At 45.6% G+C, this 18,754-nt stretch overlaps 2 protein-coding genes across 23 annotated transcripts in view; one reads left to right on the plus strand and one right to left on the minus strand.

The window, feature by feature from the left end:
* The window catches only part of LOC112837639 (uncharacterized), a 132,425-nt gene that overhangs the window by 97,578 nt on the left and 16,093 nt on the right, over nucleotides 1–18,754 (minus strand). For 9 of the 16 annotated variants that reach the window (XR_012375387.1, XR_012375386.1, XM_073883083.1 and 6 more), the window contains one exon: nucleotides 1,479–1,890. Coding sequence is in view for 7 of the 16 variants with exons in the window: in XM_073883083.1 (XP_073739184.1) it covers nucleotides 1,479–1,890 (412 nt within the window). In the remaining 9 variants the exon portion in view is untranslated. Of the gene's footprint in view, nucleotides 1–1,478; nucleotides 1,891–5,617; nucleotides 5,742–8,309; nucleotides 9,419–12,055; nucleotides 12,191–16,484; nucleotides 16,648–17,738; nucleotides 17,806–18,754 lie in introns of those variants that run through there. The other 7 variants (XR_012375389.1, XR_012375388.1, XR_012375392.1 and 4 more) reach the window with 6 other exon arrangements.
* The window catches only part of MARCHF10 (membrane associated ring-CH-type finger 10), a 79,952-nt gene that overhangs the window by 43,721 nt on the left and 17,477 nt on the right, over nucleotides 1–18,754 (plus strand). For 5 of the 7 annotated variants that reach the window (XM_073883072.1, XM_025890073.2, XM_025890074.2 and 2 more), the window contains 3 exons: nucleotides 5,798–5,932; nucleotides 10,926–12,345; nucleotides 16,794–16,963. In XM_073883072.1, coding sequence (XP_073739173.1) covers nucleotides 5,798–5,932; nucleotides 10,926–12,345; nucleotides 16,794–16,963 — 1,725 coding nt within the window. Of the gene's footprint in view, nucleotides 1–1,155; nucleotides 1,727–5,797; nucleotides 5,933–10,925; nucleotides 12,346–16,793; nucleotides 16,964–18,754 lie in introns of those variants that run through there. The other 2 variants (XM_025890075.2, XM_073883075.1) reach the window with 2 other exon arrangements.

Below are 18,754 nucleotides of genomic sequence, written 5' to 3' on the forward strand. Positions count from 1 at the left end.
CCCCCCCCCAATTATACTGGAGGTAATGGTTTTCAACTGGATGGTTCGAATAATGGCATTTTGGAATTGGAACTGATTTTCAGCTGCACTCTTTCCCAAATTTCTCTGATAAGAATCAGCAGAGAATCTCGGCGTCAGAATCTCTCAGAATCACCAATAAAGCCGCCGGCAAAAACCACGTCTTTAACAAGCACGACAGGTGACTGTCATCGCAGAGGTTTGGACACCCGTCTCAGAGCCTTGCTTCTAGAACTTTAAAGTTGATGAGAGATACCTGGGGACTTTGATAAGCCGCAGGTTCTGATTCGGTAGGTTTGGGTGGGCCGAGATTCTGCATTTCTAGAAGCTCCCAGGGAACATCTATGCTGGTGGTTGAAGGACCACCCTTGGAGGATCAAGGCTAGAGAAAACACCTGTCTCACTGTGCAGATGAGGAAACAGGTTTCAAGGAGGTAAGCAGTTGATCCAAGGTGACCCAGCTGGTTCGTGGCAGAGCTGAGAGATTTGTCACGCACGAGGGGGTCTCTCTGGATCGTGACTCCATCAGGTGCCCACACTCAGCCTCCAGCAAGGCTGGCAGATTGTGATGTTAGCGAACAAATCATTAACTTCACTTGGACGCCTCCCTCGTCCACCTGCTTCTTCCCTGCCTTGGTCCCTCTCCCTTTCCACGATCCCACCAGGATCTCTCGGCTTCCTTCTCTTTTCCCAAGCCTCCTCTCGGTAGCAGAAAGGCCAGATTAGGGCATGACTGCCACCTCCTCCTGCGGACAGCTGGAGGACTGGTGGGGGGAGAGTCTTACCTAGGTGAGCCCCTGCCAGCCCACCGCTACCTTAGTGCCAGCACAGCTAATTAGACTGGCTGTGGGAGAGGAGAAGGGACTCAGCGCCTCCATGCAGCAACGTGGTGGGGAAAGAACTTTCTTGTGTCTGGCAGGGACGCCAGAGACTACTGGCTGGAAAAGGGTGTGATGATGAGGCCATGTCCCTCAGTTAACTCTTCAGTGACTCTGAGATCCAAGACTGCTGCCCCTAGGACACCTGGACACACCAGCCCAAAAGAACACTTTTTGAGTTCTGATTCATTCACAGGCTTTTTTATGTCCTTTCCCACCGTGAGTGCTGCTTCCTGACTGCTCTTTTTCTTTTGTGCAGGTGACAGCAGCGAGCACCCCCTGTTCTGTGTTGAATATTCCCCTTACTGTTCCGTCTTTGCTTTCTCCCCCGTCCAGCAGCCCAATTCCAATTACTGCTGCCTCCTCCTGCCACTCATGCCACCTGCCTCCCCGGCGGCCCAGGCCCCCTCCCCCCACCTCCCCCCGGGGCCCGTGCCCTCCTTCATAAGCCCGCCGTCCCCGTCCCCGGGGCCCGTGCCCGAGTCCCCGGCCGCCCTGTGCTACTTCCCCGTCTCCTGCCCCACCCCGGCGGAGACCCCTGTGCTGTGCCTGCCGGGCCCCCGGAGGCCCAGTAAAATTTACCTGGTGTGGTAAGTCGCCCTTGGCCAGGCACGCAGCACAGCGCCGTCGGGGAGAGAGGGACGCGAGGCTTCCAGAAGGCAGGTGGACGGAACGGGGGGGGGGTGGCAGCCGGAGGACGAGGCCACCAACAACTCCGGGGCGGTGAGGTGTGCAGGGGAGCAGGAAGACGAGACAGCCGCTGCCCCTCCTCCCCACCTCCTCGTACGGGCCGAGGAGTGAGCAACCAATAAAATCCCGTCATCTCGCGAGACTCCTCCGATTCCTTCACTCCCACGTGGGGGCTCTTCTGTGGCGCGGGGGCCACGTGACCGGGCGCGAGGCGATGCGCCGCGCAGGTCCCGGGACGGGGGGAGGGGGGTGTCAGGTGCCTCCTGAGGCTCACGCTGGAACCGGAAAGCCCTTCAGAACCGCGCTGAGAGGGGACAAATTAAAGGGTTCAGTCACTGTTTACATTCCCTTTCCTGCCTACTTATTAGGCACCACATTTCCCCAAATCAAAACTCCCACCTCCTGGGCTCCAAAATAAAACATATTTATGGTACATAATTAAGATCTGCTCAGGGAATGTGAGACGACGCACGTTTCCAGCACACCCAAAGCAGCGAATCGACGCGGTCTGTTGTTTGTGACTGTACGGCAAGCTGCCTATCACACCAAGGAAGCACCGGCTCTTGAGATTAAGCTGTAATTCTTCCCACCGTCTAAAGGAAGCGATAAGTTTTAAAAGAAGGCCTCTCTTAGAATCTTGGCACCTCCTAGTCAAAGGGGGGGGGAATGGGGGGGGGGGGGGAGGAGGTTTAGGAATTGTAATTTTCTCTGTTTCTTTTCGACTTTGTCAAGAACCGTGTCTGTGTATTGCAAGTGACGTCAAGACCTGAACGATGATCAGGCACATGGAAAGAACACGGACCATTAAGTGGACTTGGTTCTCAGTCAGCAGGGCCTCGTATAAATATAAGATGACTACCTGTCTTTTTCCTTTTCTGGTCAAATTAAGAACTATTCAGTCAACAATTACAGTGTCCCAGCATCATCAAGAGAACTAGGGCAGACACCTTTGATCTAAATAGCCATTGGGTTTCTTTGCTACTGGAGGCATCACCTTGCTCAGACACTAGAAGAAGTTGCGGTGTAAAGCAAACCAAAATCTCCCCCAAATTCACTGACAGACTTCAGGGTGTTAAGTTGCGGAAATGAGACTCCTGAGCACAAATCTCTCCCTTCTCTCGAAGGCAAAGGGTCTGTCCTACCCCCCGAAGAGTGTAAATGTATAAATATAACTTGGGTCTTCCTGCAGGTTAATGTATGTCCCATGCCCCAGGGAGGACCATCCTGGAAAGGCCCCAGAGGTCTGAAGTTTGGTTCGATTTGGGTACAGGTAAGGTGATTAGGAACCGGAATCAGGGTCCATACAAGCTATGCAGCCTAGGTCGCCTCATTTGTGACTGCAATTTCAGGTCGTGAAAAAAGAATATTTTGTTAAGAGTTTGCTTTCCATAGAATCCAAAGGGTATCACAAGGAACAAGTCAACGGTGCAGTCCAATTGGATTACAGTCTTTAAGGTCATGACCAAAATGTCTTACTCATCTTTGTGAACCCTCAAATTATTACATAGCAAAGCACACAGGTATTTGTTGAATGGATTATAATAGGGAGTTGTTATTTGCCTTTTGGATTTTATAGAGGATTGAGGGAGGGAGTCAGCCAGAACTGCACAGCAATGAAGGCTGCTGAATAGATTATTCTCAATCCATGAAACCTGCATAACAAGTTTCTGGTGCAGTCCAGTTCTCTCATGGGAGTGACTTCAGATTCCCAGTTAGTAGTTGTAATAGTAGTAGTAAACTGTTTATGGTAGAAGCTGCGGCTACCATTTAGAGCAACAAATAAACACCTGACACTGAGTGAGGCCGTTTATGTACGTTATCGTGAAACTTGGCAATAATTCAGCAAAGTAGGAATATTCCCATTTTACAGCTGCAGATACTGAGGTTCAAACTGCCCAAAGTCAGAGGCTCCTGCCCACACTACCAGGTTCACCACCAGACCTATTAAAAACAATCTCTAGGTTTTCAGCTTTATGACTTTAATTTGCTGAAAACTCAGAGATGATATGGTAATTTTTAGAAAGCATTTAAAAGATCTGGTGCTTTGAAGAAAGCATTTTTTTGAACAAGAAGACAAAATAACCTGTTAAATTAAGTCATGTTGGTTGTTTAGCATGAGAAAAAGTTTATTCTACTTTTGGAATCCCCTGTAGTAGCTGGGTAGCTGAATGCATCTTCGGAAGTCCTGCAAATCACACTAAGTAATATGACTATTTGTCCTACAGGAGACACGGCAATATAAGGCTGGCTAAGACAGGATCCTCATCCTTAAGGAGCTTACTGTCCAGTAGGAGAGAAAAGATGCATACCTTAGGCAATGTTAGAATATGCAAATGCTAAAGGTCCTAGGAATCCTGAAAGTTCTGGCCAAAGCAGAGTCAGAGCAGAGACAGGGGCCATAAAACTGGAAACAGACCTAGGAGGACCTCCTGGCTGGGACAGGCTAGGGAAGAAAGGTCCTTGGGGAGGAGGATCACACCCCTGGACTGTGTGAGGGTGTGGAGGGGGCTGGGGGTTGGGGGCATGGGGCTTTGGGCATGTGAAGTTCTGCTGCCTGGCGTGTGAAGGAAATGTGAATATTCTGATGGGATCCCTGCTAGGAATCAAAGTGCAATCCTTGTGCCTAGGACCTTTGGGCCCGAGCCCCAAGCCTTCCCCTTCCCTGGTGCCCCCTCTGTTGCTTCCTCAGTGAGAATTCTGTTGCCTCCTGCCCTGTCATCAGGTGAGGGGCAGGAGGGAGTTGCTGACTGCTGATTACTGGGAGGGATGAGGTCCTAGGTGACTAAGGAGAAACTCTTGGTGCTGAGAAGCTGCCTCCCTCACCTCCTCCGTGCTGGGTCCTATACTGTAAAGCCCCTCCCACTCTCCTTGAGGTCAGGAAACTGTGTCTCATCACCGCCCTACATCCTCTGAAGAATATGTCCTCATTTTCTGGAGAACTCCCTTCTCTCCTTCCTGGTCACCTCTCCAGGCTCCACCAACTCGCCCCACATGAGCCTCCACCACCGGCAGCCCCCTCTTTCTAGCACATCCCCAGTAGAACATAGTCCCCTCTGTCTTGGGGGGCACAGAACCAAGTGCCTCCCCCTCCTGGGGCCCATCAGGAGAAGCAGGTAGTACCCAATCATTGTATTAAACTTGGCTTCATGAGCCGCCCTGGAGAACTTTCATTCATTTCCTGAATCTGGACGAAAACTATTCATGCAATCACAACTTACACTCTGGAACATAAATCCAGTTGTCTTCACCGGCCAAGAATGGCTGCTCTCCCGCACACGACTCAAGGACCTTCCCAGTTTTACCCACGTTGCCTGCTGGCATGGTTATTTGTGAAATTTCTGAACTGTCCAAGAGGGGATGAGCTGGGCAAATTCTCTTGGGAAGATTTAGTTCAGATATTCACAATGTAACTGCCTTTTAAACCCAAGAACTTGCAGAGGGGCATGGAAAATACCGGAACTCTTGCCCCAAACTCCACAGGCGCTAACGCTTCATACACACACGGAAGAAATGTGAGATTATTCAACCCAATTAGCGACCCAGTTCAAAATGGGAATTAAAAAAAAAATTCATTGGGAACTCGATCTGTGTTAGCATTCCAGCTACCGTCTTCCTGTGAGTTTATCATTCTGGCACAGTGGTGGGTAACACATAACCAAGAAAACAGGTATACTTGATAGCCCAGATGCCTGGAACCTTTCTGGAAGGCCATGTGAGCTGCTAATAAACCACCTGAGGATAGGCAGGAACAAAATCGGCTGTGATTCAACCTTGGAAGAGCAGTTGGGGAGAGGGCCTTTGTATGTCCCAACTGCAGGTTTTGACAGTGTTACCAATATGTCCATCCCGACATCTATGAACTGGAAGCTAGACACTTCTTAGCAAAAGGACACACCCCGTATAGACTCTGCATTACAGGTGTCACACATGCTCATTCATGGTGATAACAACCTTGCAAAGTAGGTATTATTTTCATTTAACAGGTAGGGAAACTGAGGCTTCAAGGGGTGAAGTGATCTGCCCAAGCTCACACAGCTCCAAGGTCCCAGAACCAGGTTCCAGATCCACGTCTTCTCTGACCACCTGGGCCCAGTCTCTTAACTGCCTTCCCCACTGCTGGGCCCTTTGAGTATTCTTTATGCGGAAGCTGTTTCCCTGTAAAAAAAAAATAATAATTATTATTATTATTGAAAAGCTTTTGTACCTTTCAGCAGCCCAGGCACCACAGATTTTATCAAGGAAGAGGACGCCAAACCTGGGGAGACTGACAGTCAGCCCAGAAACGCAGAGCCCAAGAGTGCCGGGGGACAGAAGCAGACCGAAGGCACAGGCCCTCAGGGGACCAGGTAAGGACTCGTGGCTCATGCGTCTTGGTCCTCGGAGAGAACTGACTTGCACTGTTACCCGCCCCCCCGTATGGTTTTTAGACACTTATGCTTTTATGTGAAGGAGAGTGTACCTTAAAATGAAATGCTTAAAAGGTTTTGAAAACAAACCATTGGATCTACTTCCTTCTCTGAGAACAGGAAAAGGTAAGGCAGGCGGAGAGTTTTTTCTTTTTTCTCCCATTTATTCCATTAAGTGTGATTGTGCATGGTTTTGAGTGGAGACCAGCAATTTGGCTTCTGGAGAGGGCATCTGGGTGGCAGGTGGTGGGATCAGGGTGGGGAACGAGGGGTGGAGAAGCAGTGTGCAACTCTGGGGATATCTCATCTGGCCCAGGAGGGGTGGGTGCATGGGTGTCTGTGGGTGGCAGACTGCTCACATCCCACAGGGATCTTCTCACCTCCGACCCAGGGTGTCAAGATCTCGGTGTGTAAGAAATAACATCAGAATAAATATATGCTTTATTTCCAAACACTGGTTTAGCGGATACCTCCTCTTTCAGTCCTGAGCATCCAAAGACCCAAGCCATGCCGCTCCACTGACCACGTTACCCTCCCCTGTGGTGGCAGAAGGAACAGGACCCAAGGAGCCTCCATGGGACTCCAAAGAAAGTGACACTTGACAGCCAACCTTGCCATGGACCTAGTCTTCCCCTTGGAGAAACCACTGAGCGTCCCACTTCCTCACCACCCAATGAATGCAGTAGGCTTTATTTTAACATGTGATCTATGCTTTGGTGGACACCTGTAAATGTAGAACATGGTAGTGGCTTGGATGGCTTGGATTAGGGGCAATGAGAGCATATGTGAATCTATAGCGATCAGATTAGACGATGTTAGATCTTAGATTAGATTAGAAGATGTTAGATCTTCTAGTGATCTAACACCTCCTATTGAGAAGGGCAGACCTCCCTTCTAATCCCTCCCAAGTCTTCTTCCTCCCAGCCTTGGAGCCTGGGCTGGTTATGTAGACATTCTGGGTTCTGGTTCCCTTGTCTAAAAATCAAGATAATAAAATCCACCTCTCTGCATTGCTATAATAACTAAAGGAAATAATACATTGATGAGCACCTAGCTCTAGTGGGTACAAACTATTGTTAGTTTCTCTCCTGCCACCTCCCCAGTGGCCCTAGTAAGCCCCTGAATATTATCTGAAAGGTGAGGTTCCCCATGCATAGAACGTTCCCAAACCCATGAGGCTCATATAATCCTCCACCTGTTCCCAGAAGACATTTTCTGTTATCCTGAGAGTCACTGAGAATTTGTCCTAATTTTATGGTATATATTCAGTTTTTTCTTATATAAGGATAAGGACTGCTTGTCTTCCCCCAATTTTTTCCTCACTAGTCTCCAATTGTTTCTCTCGCATTCTAAAGTGGTTTGCATAAATTAGAGTAGGAGCCAGATGCTTGAATTGTATCAGGGAGAGATTTGAAGCAAATGTGACAAAGAAGTAATATATAGAAAGCTCTTACAAATCAATAAGAAAAACATGAATACCTAATAGAAAAATGGGAAGAGGCATAGCAGACAATTTCACAGAAGAAATGCAGGTAGCAAATAAACATTTGAAAAAAACAAAACAAGTTGAATCTAAGTAATACATGTAAATTTGCACGAGATCTATTTGGCCTCCCAAATTGGCTAAGGCTTTTAAAATAGTACTCAATACTGGTAGTGAAATGCGTAGCATTTCCTGGGCACTGGTTGTGTCCTGGTGACACAGCTATGAGAGATGCCTTCATATCCTACCTGTAAGGTATTTGGTACAAACTGGAATTTGGCAACATGTGTGAAGTGTCTTTAGAGGGGTCATATCTTTTGACGTAGCATTCCATGCCCACGAATCTGTTCTCATGAGACACATAGTCAAAGATGTATGAGCAAGGACATTTATCATGGGGTAATTTGTGACAGCAAAAACTGTGAAACAACTTACATACCCAGGAATAGGAGAAGAGTTAAATTATGATACATTTATGTAATGTACTTAATATCCTGCTCTTAAAGAATAATTGAATTTATGGCAGGAAATCATGGTCACAATAAAAAGTTTAGGGAAAGAAAGCAGGACATAATGTTGTATGTACCCTAATATTCCAATTTTGGTTTGTGTTTTTTTTTTAAAGTATGTCTAGAGAGCTCAGAGTTGTAAATTCAAATGCCTTCAAGGAACAGGCAGATGTGGCAGGAGAAACACATATCCAAGGCTGTGGGGACTGAGGTAAACCAGAACATACAGCCTCCCCCTGAAGGTGGTTGCCTCAGAGTGCAAAGCCTGAGCCAAAGCACTACTGCAGGATGAAAATAGCCTGGGGTTCTTGAGTTGGCAACCCACCTCTAGAATTCCAGAAAAAAAGCAACAGCCCTCTGAGTTTTGGATTTTTTCCTTCTTTTTCATCTTCTTCTGAAAGCTCCAAATTTTCTCCAAATGAATAGCGACTACTTGTATAACCAGAGGAAAACATTAAAAGTCTATGGCTGTTGGAATATAGGAAGACCACTGGTTGGTCAAGCACATGAAGAAGTCTAGGCCAAAGCCATAGCCTGAGGGCAGACAGATGCTTTTTCTGTCTTCATCTTGTTGCCTCTAGAACATTTGGTCACACCTAGTTGAATTCCCGGATGTGGGAGGCCCTCCCTTCTGAGCTGAAGTCCACACGGGGCCCTAGAGGCATTCGGCAGAATCTGTAGGGCCCGGTCTATGAATAGCACATCCCGGCATACCAAAGGGAGTGTTTAGTCCCAGCCCTGGAGCTATGAAATCTGCTCCCTCTCTGATAGACGTAAGAAATCGGGGTTAAAATAGCATAAATATAGAATGGTGCAGTCGGCCACCTTTAGGGGAAACATGCCAGGAAGGCTGATTGAACCTTTAAAGAGGAAGGCAGTGGTGGTGACAAAGAAGAGTGAAGATGCATTCCCTGCGGTAGGTACGCTGGGACCCACAGGAGCCACCCTGCAGCGACACTGGCTTCTGAACGACTGTGGTTCCTGTTGAGTGTCCAGTTCCGTGTTTCAGAAGCTGCCCTAGCTGCTGATTTTGTGTAGGTGTTTCCTGACGCCCAAATTAAATTGGCTCAGGGCAGAGGGGCAGCAGTGTGTTCAGGGACAGACCAGAACATTCAGGTTCCAGCGCTGGTTAGCTAATCTCCGAGGCCCTTCATCAAATTCAAAATGAAAAGTAATCAACCGGAGCCTGCATTTCCAAATCTCCTGTTATCACTTCCCTCCGCCCCTCCCGGCAAAAAAAATTATCAAGAGAATTCAGTTGGTCACATAGAAACATGTGTCACTCAAAATGCGATCCGAACCAGCTCCACTCCTATACGCACACTGCCAGATGCTCAGAGCTTCCTGGAATTGCTGATACATCCCTTACTGGGGTTTCTAAAACCCATGAGGGGCCTGAAAGGAGAGCTTAACTGATTGCTGTTAGAGCTGATGAGTAAAAATGCACACTGCGTCTTCGCTGAGTGTCCTATGCAGTTAACAATAAAAGAGGCTTACAGAGTATTAGGATGTTAGAAACTGGTGCTCCCCGGGAGGCCCTCAATTAAAGTGAGTCAGTATTGACTTGGCCCTTGGCTGGGCCAGATGCTCCAAGGTTTTGCAAATCAAATCCTTGCCTGAGCTAGTACCCACACAGGCCTTCCCGAACCCTCAGAGTCCCGTGCCCTCTATGGGGTGAGTGTCTTCAGAAACTGAACAATAAGGACAGCAGCACCTCATTAGATCCTGCAGGACAGCACAAGGGGGACAGGGCAGGAAGGAACAAGGAAGGGAAATGGAATCAGAGAAGTACTTTCAGGGTCCTATCCACATTGCGAGGGTAAAAAACCCTGAGCAGCACACACAACATCACAATGGATTAAACAGATTCTCATTTTCACGAGGAAATGGGAAGGCCAGCCAGTTTCTTAAGGGGACACAAGGTAGGGATTAAGAACACATCCCGTAGCATCAGGCAGGCTTGAGTTTGAATGATTGCCCATCACTTACTAGAAATATGATCTTGGGTAACTGATGGGACCTCCCTAAGCCTTGGTGCCCTCAATTATAGTGTGGTGTGATCGTGATACCTGTTTCATAGGGTTGTGAGGCCCAACTGGGTGTATGTAATACAGTTAGTATGGTTCCTGGCCCGTTCAGTACAAGCCCTCAGTAAGTAGTGCTTATTTGTTATTTTTATAAGGTAAGTTTTGACCATGTGATTTCACTGCTAGAAATTCCTACCCATTTGGGCACTTTGCCTCCTCCTCTCTGTACATCTCTTCATACTTTAGAATCAGGAGGTAGGGGAGAAGAAGTCTATCATAGCCAGAGGTTATAGATCAACTGGGGGGCTAGTGACAAAGAGAAAGTAATGATCTCATGAGAGAGTTATAATTTTTATCGCACTAAGCAGTAAATGTAACCAAAATCATCAGGGTAACTGGACACCAGCTTCTAGAGCCTTCCCCCCCCATCTGCCAAGGTAGATTATACTTTCCTTAAGATTTTGTAAAGCTGTGTGTGAAGCAGGAGTATCATAATTGTATGCTGAATGAATCCAGATGAGGAGGCACTGGTGGTTTTTGTAGAGTCTGGTTTTCCTTCTCCATAAATGCCGGAACAAAAACCATCATTTGAGAGATTTACCCGTTATCAGCCCTGGCTGACCTGGACTGGACAGTCTTCCCAAAGCTTCTGCAGAAAAGACATGTATCCTCAGGGTCACCCTGTCTCCCCAGAACCAGCCTGAGCTCCACAAATGTACAAAAGGAGAATCCAAGAAGTAGTAAAATGAAACTAACTCTACTGTCCTCCTTTTGTACCTCCAACCATTTTAACACTGCATATTTTCTTCTCTAGGCTTCTTTGTTGCCTGGAGGGACCCTCCCTCTTGGTGTTAGAAGTCTTTCATCCATGAGCACCTATAGGAGAATAATAAACTTGTCTTTTCTCCATGCAGATCCAGTAGTTCAACAAGAGGGCCCAATGTGGGCAAGTGACACTAAGCTGAAGAGGCCAACTCGAGAGAGAAGAAACTTAGTTTCATCTTCACAGCTAATGACCATGACTGAGAATACCCCTGAGAGAGCCAAAAAAGGAGACCCAAGTGCTCTTTCCCAGAATGAGCCACATCCAGGCCTATCTCAGGCCTTCCAAGGAACAAACAGCCCTCAAGTGTTGAGTGAGTCCTTGGGGCCACCACTCCAAACCACCACCACGGGAGGACCAAGAAGGGCACCATTTAGGTTCAGAGACAAAGATTTTTATTCTATTTTGTCATTAAACACTGGAGGAGAAGGTGATGACACTGAAGAAGAGACCCTCATAGAGGAAGAACTTTTGTTGGCTGATATGCACCCGCCTCATTCTCCTCCCAATCATAAGAGAAGTCGATTTCTTGGGACGTCAGTCTCTCGGGCCAAAAATAAAAATTTTGAAGAAAATCCTGAAAATTGCAGAGCTAATTCTGTAAGAAGAAATGAGTCCAGTCATGGCTTATTAAGAATAAGCAATACAATGGTGCCAGTGACAGAGCCACCTCCTGTTGGGCCAAGGGTGTTTCAAGACCCCGAGCCACCTGATGGGGGGTCTCCTAAAGACAATGACAGTGGTGACAGTGAACATGAGAATGGCACCTTTCCTCCATGGGACACAAAATCTGACACTAGTCTAGACGGTGACCTTAATGCTGAAAATGTATTTAGAGATTGTACTTTGATGGAAGATAGGCCTGGTACCCACGATTATGAAAGAGATTGGCACGCCTATTTAAACAGTTCTAGTAGTTCTCTTGACCGTTTTCTTCCTGGTAGACCAATGGCTCCAAGATCACCAGTGAATTCATCTTATAACACTCCTGGATCATTAATGCATTCTGCTATGAGAGAGGATATTCCAGTAGATTTGTCAATGTCGTCTACCTTTGTTCACGGTGCAGACTCAGAAGGAAACTCAAGGTTTAATGTTCGTCGACCACTGTCCCCCATTAGAAATAGGAATCCATATGTCTGTGCTGAAAACCATAGTTATTTTCCAGTAGACAGTGCACATGAATTTGATGTCAGGGGAGCAGAAGATGTTACTTTAACAAGCCCATCACAGGGGGCTCCATTATACACAGAAGGCCTCTTACTCCATCCTCAAAGCAACTTGTCCTTGGTGGAGTCTTCCAGCTCCTCTCCATCAAGAATGAACTTACAAGGCCATTTGCACGTGCCTGCGTCCCTGCAAGAAAACATACCTTTTACTTTCTTTGCAGTCTCTGATTTCCCAAATCAAAATGATAATGGAAACAGACCGGCAGTCTCTGCTTTGGTGGATGAAAAGGAAACCACTAAGATAAAGGCAGACCCCGAGAAACTCAAGAAATTACAAGAAAGGTGAGGAATTTTCATAATTAGATGTGTATACTTTTTTTATTCCATGTTTCCTAGGTAGAAATAAGCAGTATCTTCATTAGAGCGTCATGGGAATTTTAAATCATAGATAGGCCTTTCTTTGGCCTATTTTAATGATTGCTTATATTGAGGAAATTGTCTATTTTGTTGCTTTTAAGATATATATATCTATGAGAAAAAGTTTGGTGTTCCAGTTCAATCTCTTCAGTCTTCTCAACGTGTTTTTTTTCTTGAATACCATAACTTTAAGGAAGGCAAGTTTGCTAGACATGAGGGGGTTTGGACTGCTATGTAGGGCTAGGAACCAGGATTTTTACGAAAAGGTTGCTGTCTCCCCAAAGAGTGAACCACTCCTCACCTGAAGTTCACCAGCTCTTTCTCATGGGACTTTGTGCAAATCCAACCAACAGCTCTAGAATTTGAATCTTTCCAACCAAAAGGCCAGTCCCAACTAGTTACCATGGTTACCTGGGTTCTCTGCAGGGCGGTGCTGGGGTAACCACTGCTTCCATTTCCTGTGTCTTTCTCATGCATGGGAAAGAAATAAGATCTTTTTTGTGGATTGCCCTTTTCTTTGATCTTTATTGTCTTGTAAGATGATTTGGGGATATTTCACAAGTATGAAATTTGATACCTTTTAAAGCCATCATTAGAAACCATGTCAGGATTTGACCATTTCCTTTATGACAGGTGTTACCACACCCTAATGTTGGCTTACTGATCTGGAAATGGATTCTTTGAATGCAAGCCTCCTTTGTGTATGTTGGTATGGCTCATTTGGGCCATTAATTATCCAATTGATATTCATTTGCGAGTGGGAAAAGTCCATGGCAGTGAATGAGAGTGCAGGAGGATAAGACAGGACACAGGATGCACCCCGACTACTCCTCTAGCTCTTTATCCAACTGCAGGAATGAGTAACTTTCCTGTTGGCGGGACCTTTTCTTTTCCATATTATGCAAGCTACCAGCACACTGACCCATGGCTAAGGGCCAAAAGGCCTCACACACACCCATCTACACCTACCAAGAAATACACCTTCAGACCCACTTGTCGGGAGTCTGGACTTTCCACAATCCCGAAGCGATGCCTTTGGGCTAAAAATGATTTCTTTTAAAAGTGCATCCACGTTGGCGTGGCAATGCATTAAACAGCTATGAGTTTTGTTTTTATCAGATGCCTTCTTTTTTCTGTATATAGTAAACCTTATGCTTTTCTTATTATCTTAAAAATGTTCATTTTAGGAAATAGGAAAAATATAAACTTCAAAGAAAAATCACCTGTAATCCTATAATCCGGAGATAAGCACTACAAAAAAAACTTCGCTTCCCAGTCTTTTATCTTTGCATATAAATGCAATTTTTAGTATACATTGGCTCATATTTCATAATATGCCTCATTTTAATATTTCAAGGCCATTTCTCAATGCCACTTATACTCTTTAAAAATTTCCCCTTGGTTAGTTACTTTAATGCATACAAATAATTAGGGAATTTGAAATAAAACAAAACCCAAATATCCCTGTGCCTACTTTCCAGCTAATAGAACTTTACTGGAGCTCTTGAACCCCTCACCCACCCTAACTCATCCTCCTCCATCTACACCCTCCCAGCCCCTTCTGTGCCCAGGAAACCATTCTTGCATTGCAATTATCATTGTTTTGCTTTCAATTTTAAAAATTTTTTTAATTTATTTATTTTAAGTAATCTCTACACCCAACATGGGGCTCGAACTCACAACCCCAAGATCAAGAGTTGCATGCTCCTCCAACTGTGCCCTCCAGGCACCCCTCCTTTGCTTTTAATTTTGTTGTTGTTGGAAGTTTTTTGCTTTCTGGTTTTCCCATAGGAATATATATGTATATATATACACCTGAACAATATATTGTGCACATTTTTTAATTCTATAGAAATGTTACCATTATTTCTAAACTCCGTAGAAATGGAATATCTATTGCTCTGTGATTTGCTTTTCCCCCTAGCATCGTTAGCAAGAGGCTAACCTTGTTGATATTTTTGGCTTTACTTTGTTCACTTTCACGACTACAAGGTAGTCCTTTATATGAATATACTACAATTTGGCCATTTTCCTGTTGATGGGCATTGGGGTTCTCTACTGTTTTCTGCAGACAATGCAGCATAAATGTTCTTGCAAATGTGTCCTGGTGCACATGGGAAGAGTTCTCTGGGATATTTATCTAGGGGTGGAATTGCTGAGCTAGAGGTTAGCACACCTTCCACCATGCTAAATAATGACTGTTTACTGTCTTACTAGGAATGTATATGGTTGTGCATCCTTGCCAGCACTTACATTGATTGGCTTTTCAAAATTTTTCTTCTCTAATGGGAATAAAAGGATATTGTGGCTTTAATTTACATTTAATTTTATTGACTGTTAACGAGGCTAGGCATTTTATGTGCTCTTTTAAATGCCAAATGATTATTTGTGTTTCCTCTTCTGTAAAACACTTGTTTATATCTTGTGCCTATTTTTCCTTTAGAATATTTCTCTTTTATTTCAGGAGTCCCTTATATATTCTGGCCACTGATTTAATCCTTTAACAGTTATGTGTTGGGAATATCTTTTCCCAATTTGTAGTTTGTCCTTCCTCTTTCTTGATGTCTTTTAATGAAAATAAATTCCTAATTTTAGGGGCGCCTGGTGGCTCAGTCGTTGAGCGTCTGCCTTCGGCTCGGGTCATGATCCCAGGGTCCTGGGATCGAGCCCCCCATCGGGCTCCCTGCTCGGCAGGAAGCCTGCTTCTCCCTCTCCCACTCCCCCTGCTTGTGTTCCTGCTCTCGCTATGTCTCTCTCTCTGTCAAATAAATAAATAAATAATTTTAAAAAAATAAAATCTTAATATTAATGAAGTCAAATGTATCTTCTTTATGGATTGTGATTTGTATCTTCTTATCTTGATGAAGAAATCCTTTTGTAACCTAGGGTCATTATGAGATGCTTCCTATTTTCTTCTAAAATCTCTATAGTTTTATTCTGCACACTTAGGACTTAATGTGAAATGGGTTTTGGACTTAAATGTGAAGTGGGGTTTAATACGGGGTATGAGGTATGCTTGATGAACTGCCAACTATCGCAAGATCTTTCCCTGCTAAACTGAAAAGCCATGTCTGTCATATAACTATAAATGTCCGAGTCTGTTTCAGAGCTGTCTCTTCTGGCCTGTTGTTCCTTTCTGGTTTTTTTCCTAATCCAATACTACAGCATCTTAATGTCTGTAGCTTTTGTAAGTTTCAGTAGCCGATGGCGCAAAGCCTCCCTCCACATTTTGTTCCTTAAGAGTCCTTTACTATATACGTTTCAGAATCAGCTTGTTGGGATTTTCACTGAAACTGCACTGCATCTATAGATTATTCTGGGGAGAACTGACATCTTGGAGATATTGAGTCTTTGAAAAATATGGTATATCTCTTCTTTTGTTTGTGCCCATCATGGAACACTATAATTCTGTTCTTTTTCATTGACTTCCCTTTCCTGGGGAGGAAGGTCTCTGAAGAAACTGAGCACATACATCTCTCACCAGAGCAATGCCCTTTCTTCCTTTTCTTTGATTTTAGTCTCTAGGCAGTTTCCTTTCCTTGCCCAGACAGTCCCCCGTCCATGAGGATCCTAAAGAATAGGTCCTAGGCTTTTTAGAGCCTCCCTACATGAACATCAGCTGGCTAGTCTTCACTCATCACTTATTAGACACAAACATATTTGCTTCCATTTTCATAATTCCATTTGCATCAGATTCCAGCAGCTTACATTCTGGAATGCTGGCATAATTTGTTGGCCAAGTGTTGTGCTATTGGTGAGTTCACGTCCAGATTCATTGGTTCATCATCATCCCGACCAACACCTCTTGAGTGATCTGTGTGTGCAAATGCTTCACCAGACACTAGATGTACTTTATAGTCTGCAGAACAATTGCCCCGCCATCATGGCATCCAGTCTGCCCACAACCCTGTCAGCTAGGTACTGGCAGTATTATCACATGGCTTTATGCATGAGGAAACGGAGGCCTGAGAAGCTGAAATAACTTGTCCAGCATCATCAAACTTACAAGTTTCAGAGGCAAGCCTCAAACCCAGGACCCCTGCCCACAGATCCCCCACACTCACCAACATGGCATACCACCACCTTCCACAAGAGAGGGGCTCCCAGCCTTTTCCATGGTTTCCTCTAGATTTCTGGTGGCGGGGCTGGTTCTTGCGGTCAGCTCACATGTGTCAGGAACTGCCAAGGAGCCTGATACAAGGCTCCGTGCACTTAACTATCAGTTACCTGCAAGAATTTTCAGTAGGGTCGGAAGGAGCCATGGGGAAGCCCAGGCAGCCCTCCCCCTTTAACGTCCTGGGAAGTGGTGTTAGTAGTTGTAGTTTGTAGAAACTGTGCTGACCCCTGGTCACCAGGACTTGTTTTCCATTTAGTCTCCTGGAGGAGGACTCAGAGGAGGAGGAGGGAAACCTGTGTCGCATCTGTCAGATAGCTGGGGGTTCCCCAACCAATCCCCTCCTGGAGCCTTGCGGCTGTGTGGGAAGCCTGCAATTTGTTCATCAGGAGTGCCTGAAAAAGTGGCTGAAAGTGAAAATAACATCAGGTAGGTGGGGAAGGAAGAACGGCAAGCGTGCCTTGCCATATAATTAGTGAGATGCTGCAGTGTGGGACTCAGAGCCTTGAGGGCAGCTCCCTCTCCTCAGGGAGCAGTCGCCAGGAGAGCCATGGCCCCCGAGCCCGGGACTCTCGTTCACAGCCCCACGGACAGCAGCCGGACTAAATGCTGCCTTTAAATGATGGGAGGGACATGGATTTGTTTTTCCAAGTCTGAGAGAAGAATCCTGGAATCTGCTCTTGAATCCTACCCCGCCCAAGCCTGAGCAGAGATGCTAAGTTTCCCTCCCAGGAGGAAAGAAACTAAAATAGGTCCGTGGTTGAACCTCAGCAAACACACAGCAAGCCATGCCCGCTAATGGACACGTGGCAAAAATGGTTCCACTTCCTTTTATCTGTGGGGGAAGGAGGGTGTCACCTAAGAAACGGAGCAAAGCTGCAATTTTGCAGTAGGGGCAGGAAAAGAGCACTGATCTAATTTTCTAGAACCATATTAGATAAAGAGATCTCCGTGTGCTGGCTTTGTCAGCTCTGTCTTTTGCAGATCTTATAACTGGGTGTGAAGTCCCTTCTCAACTCCCCGGGGAGGTTATAACCTAAATACAGCCACATGGGTAGGTCAGCTGGCATTTTCTTGGCAGAGAACAGGGGGTTTCTTTAAAACTTGATTTTGGGGAAAAAGGACAACTTGAATAAAAAGAACAGCGAAAAGCAATGCAAGAACTCAATGACAAATAGCCGCTGTGTCCCTGAAAACCTCGTACCCCATAGCCAGGGTCCTCTTTTTCTCCTCCTCCACGTTCTCCTCCTTGGTTATCCTTCTTCCAGGCGGCTGGGGCAGCTGGGGCAGCTGGGGGGGGGGAGGACACCTAAAAGCCTCATCCTGTCGCCACAGGGTGTGGTCACGCCCCCTTGAGAGAAAGAGGCATGGACAGTGGGACCATCAGATTAACTGTCTCCTCCCTGATCCCTTTTCCCTCCTGAGCATCTTCCCAAGCAGGAGAAACCTAGGCACACCACCCAAGCTGCCTAAACACATCTCCCCATAGTGAGCTGGCTACTCAGTCCTTCAGACAGGGAGGAAACAAGGGGATCTCGGCTGCTAGTGACTCTGCTATGCGAGGTCTTATCTTACTACAAATTTGGGCAAATTAAACATTTAGCGCAGGAAAAAATCACTCATGAAATGTGTAACGGAAGCCATTTTGCTAAATGCTTGTAAATGCCAATGTCAGTAGGAGTGTGCTGAGTGGGATCCGATCGGAAGACCCAAGGGACACTCAGAAGCCTAAAGTATTACAGAATAGCGTTAAAAAAGAAAAAAAAGTCAAGCAAACAAAATGCAGACATGGGATTACCGTTTATCCTCGTCTTTTGAAGTTCTCGATTATTTACTATTTATGTCTCCTTGAGGCAAAGTAGAACTGGGGTCTAAAACTGCACAAACCCTATCTTTACCAAATAAATGCAGATAACTAATCAGTCCTCTATTTTGCTAATGCATAAAATAAACACCGGCACATTATTAGCAAAAATGCAGCCACCCAGACGAGGGGAAAAGACGTAGAGCATAATGTTTGCTTCAACACAGCACAGTTCCTGCATCTTCCAGTTTTGCTTTGGGGACTAGGATAAGTGGAGAAAAAGTGCTGATCTAGAGTGCATGTTTAAAACAAAAACAGAAAGGAAAAGGAAGAAAGAAAGAAAGAAGGAAAGAAGGAAAGAAGGAAAGAAGGAAGGAAGGAAGAAAGAAGGAAGGAAGAAAGAAGGAAAGAAGGAA

This window comes from Callorhinus ursinus, unplaced genomic scaffold (genome assembly GCF_003265705.2).
Source record: "Callorhinus ursinus isolate GAN/ISIS: 27379988/994484 unplaced genomic scaffold, GSC_fseal_2.0 scaffold50, whole genome shotgun sequence".
In the NCBI taxonomy this organism is placed as follows: Eukaryota; Metazoa; Chordata; class Mammalia; order Carnivora; family Otariidae; genus Callorhinus; species Callorhinus ursinus.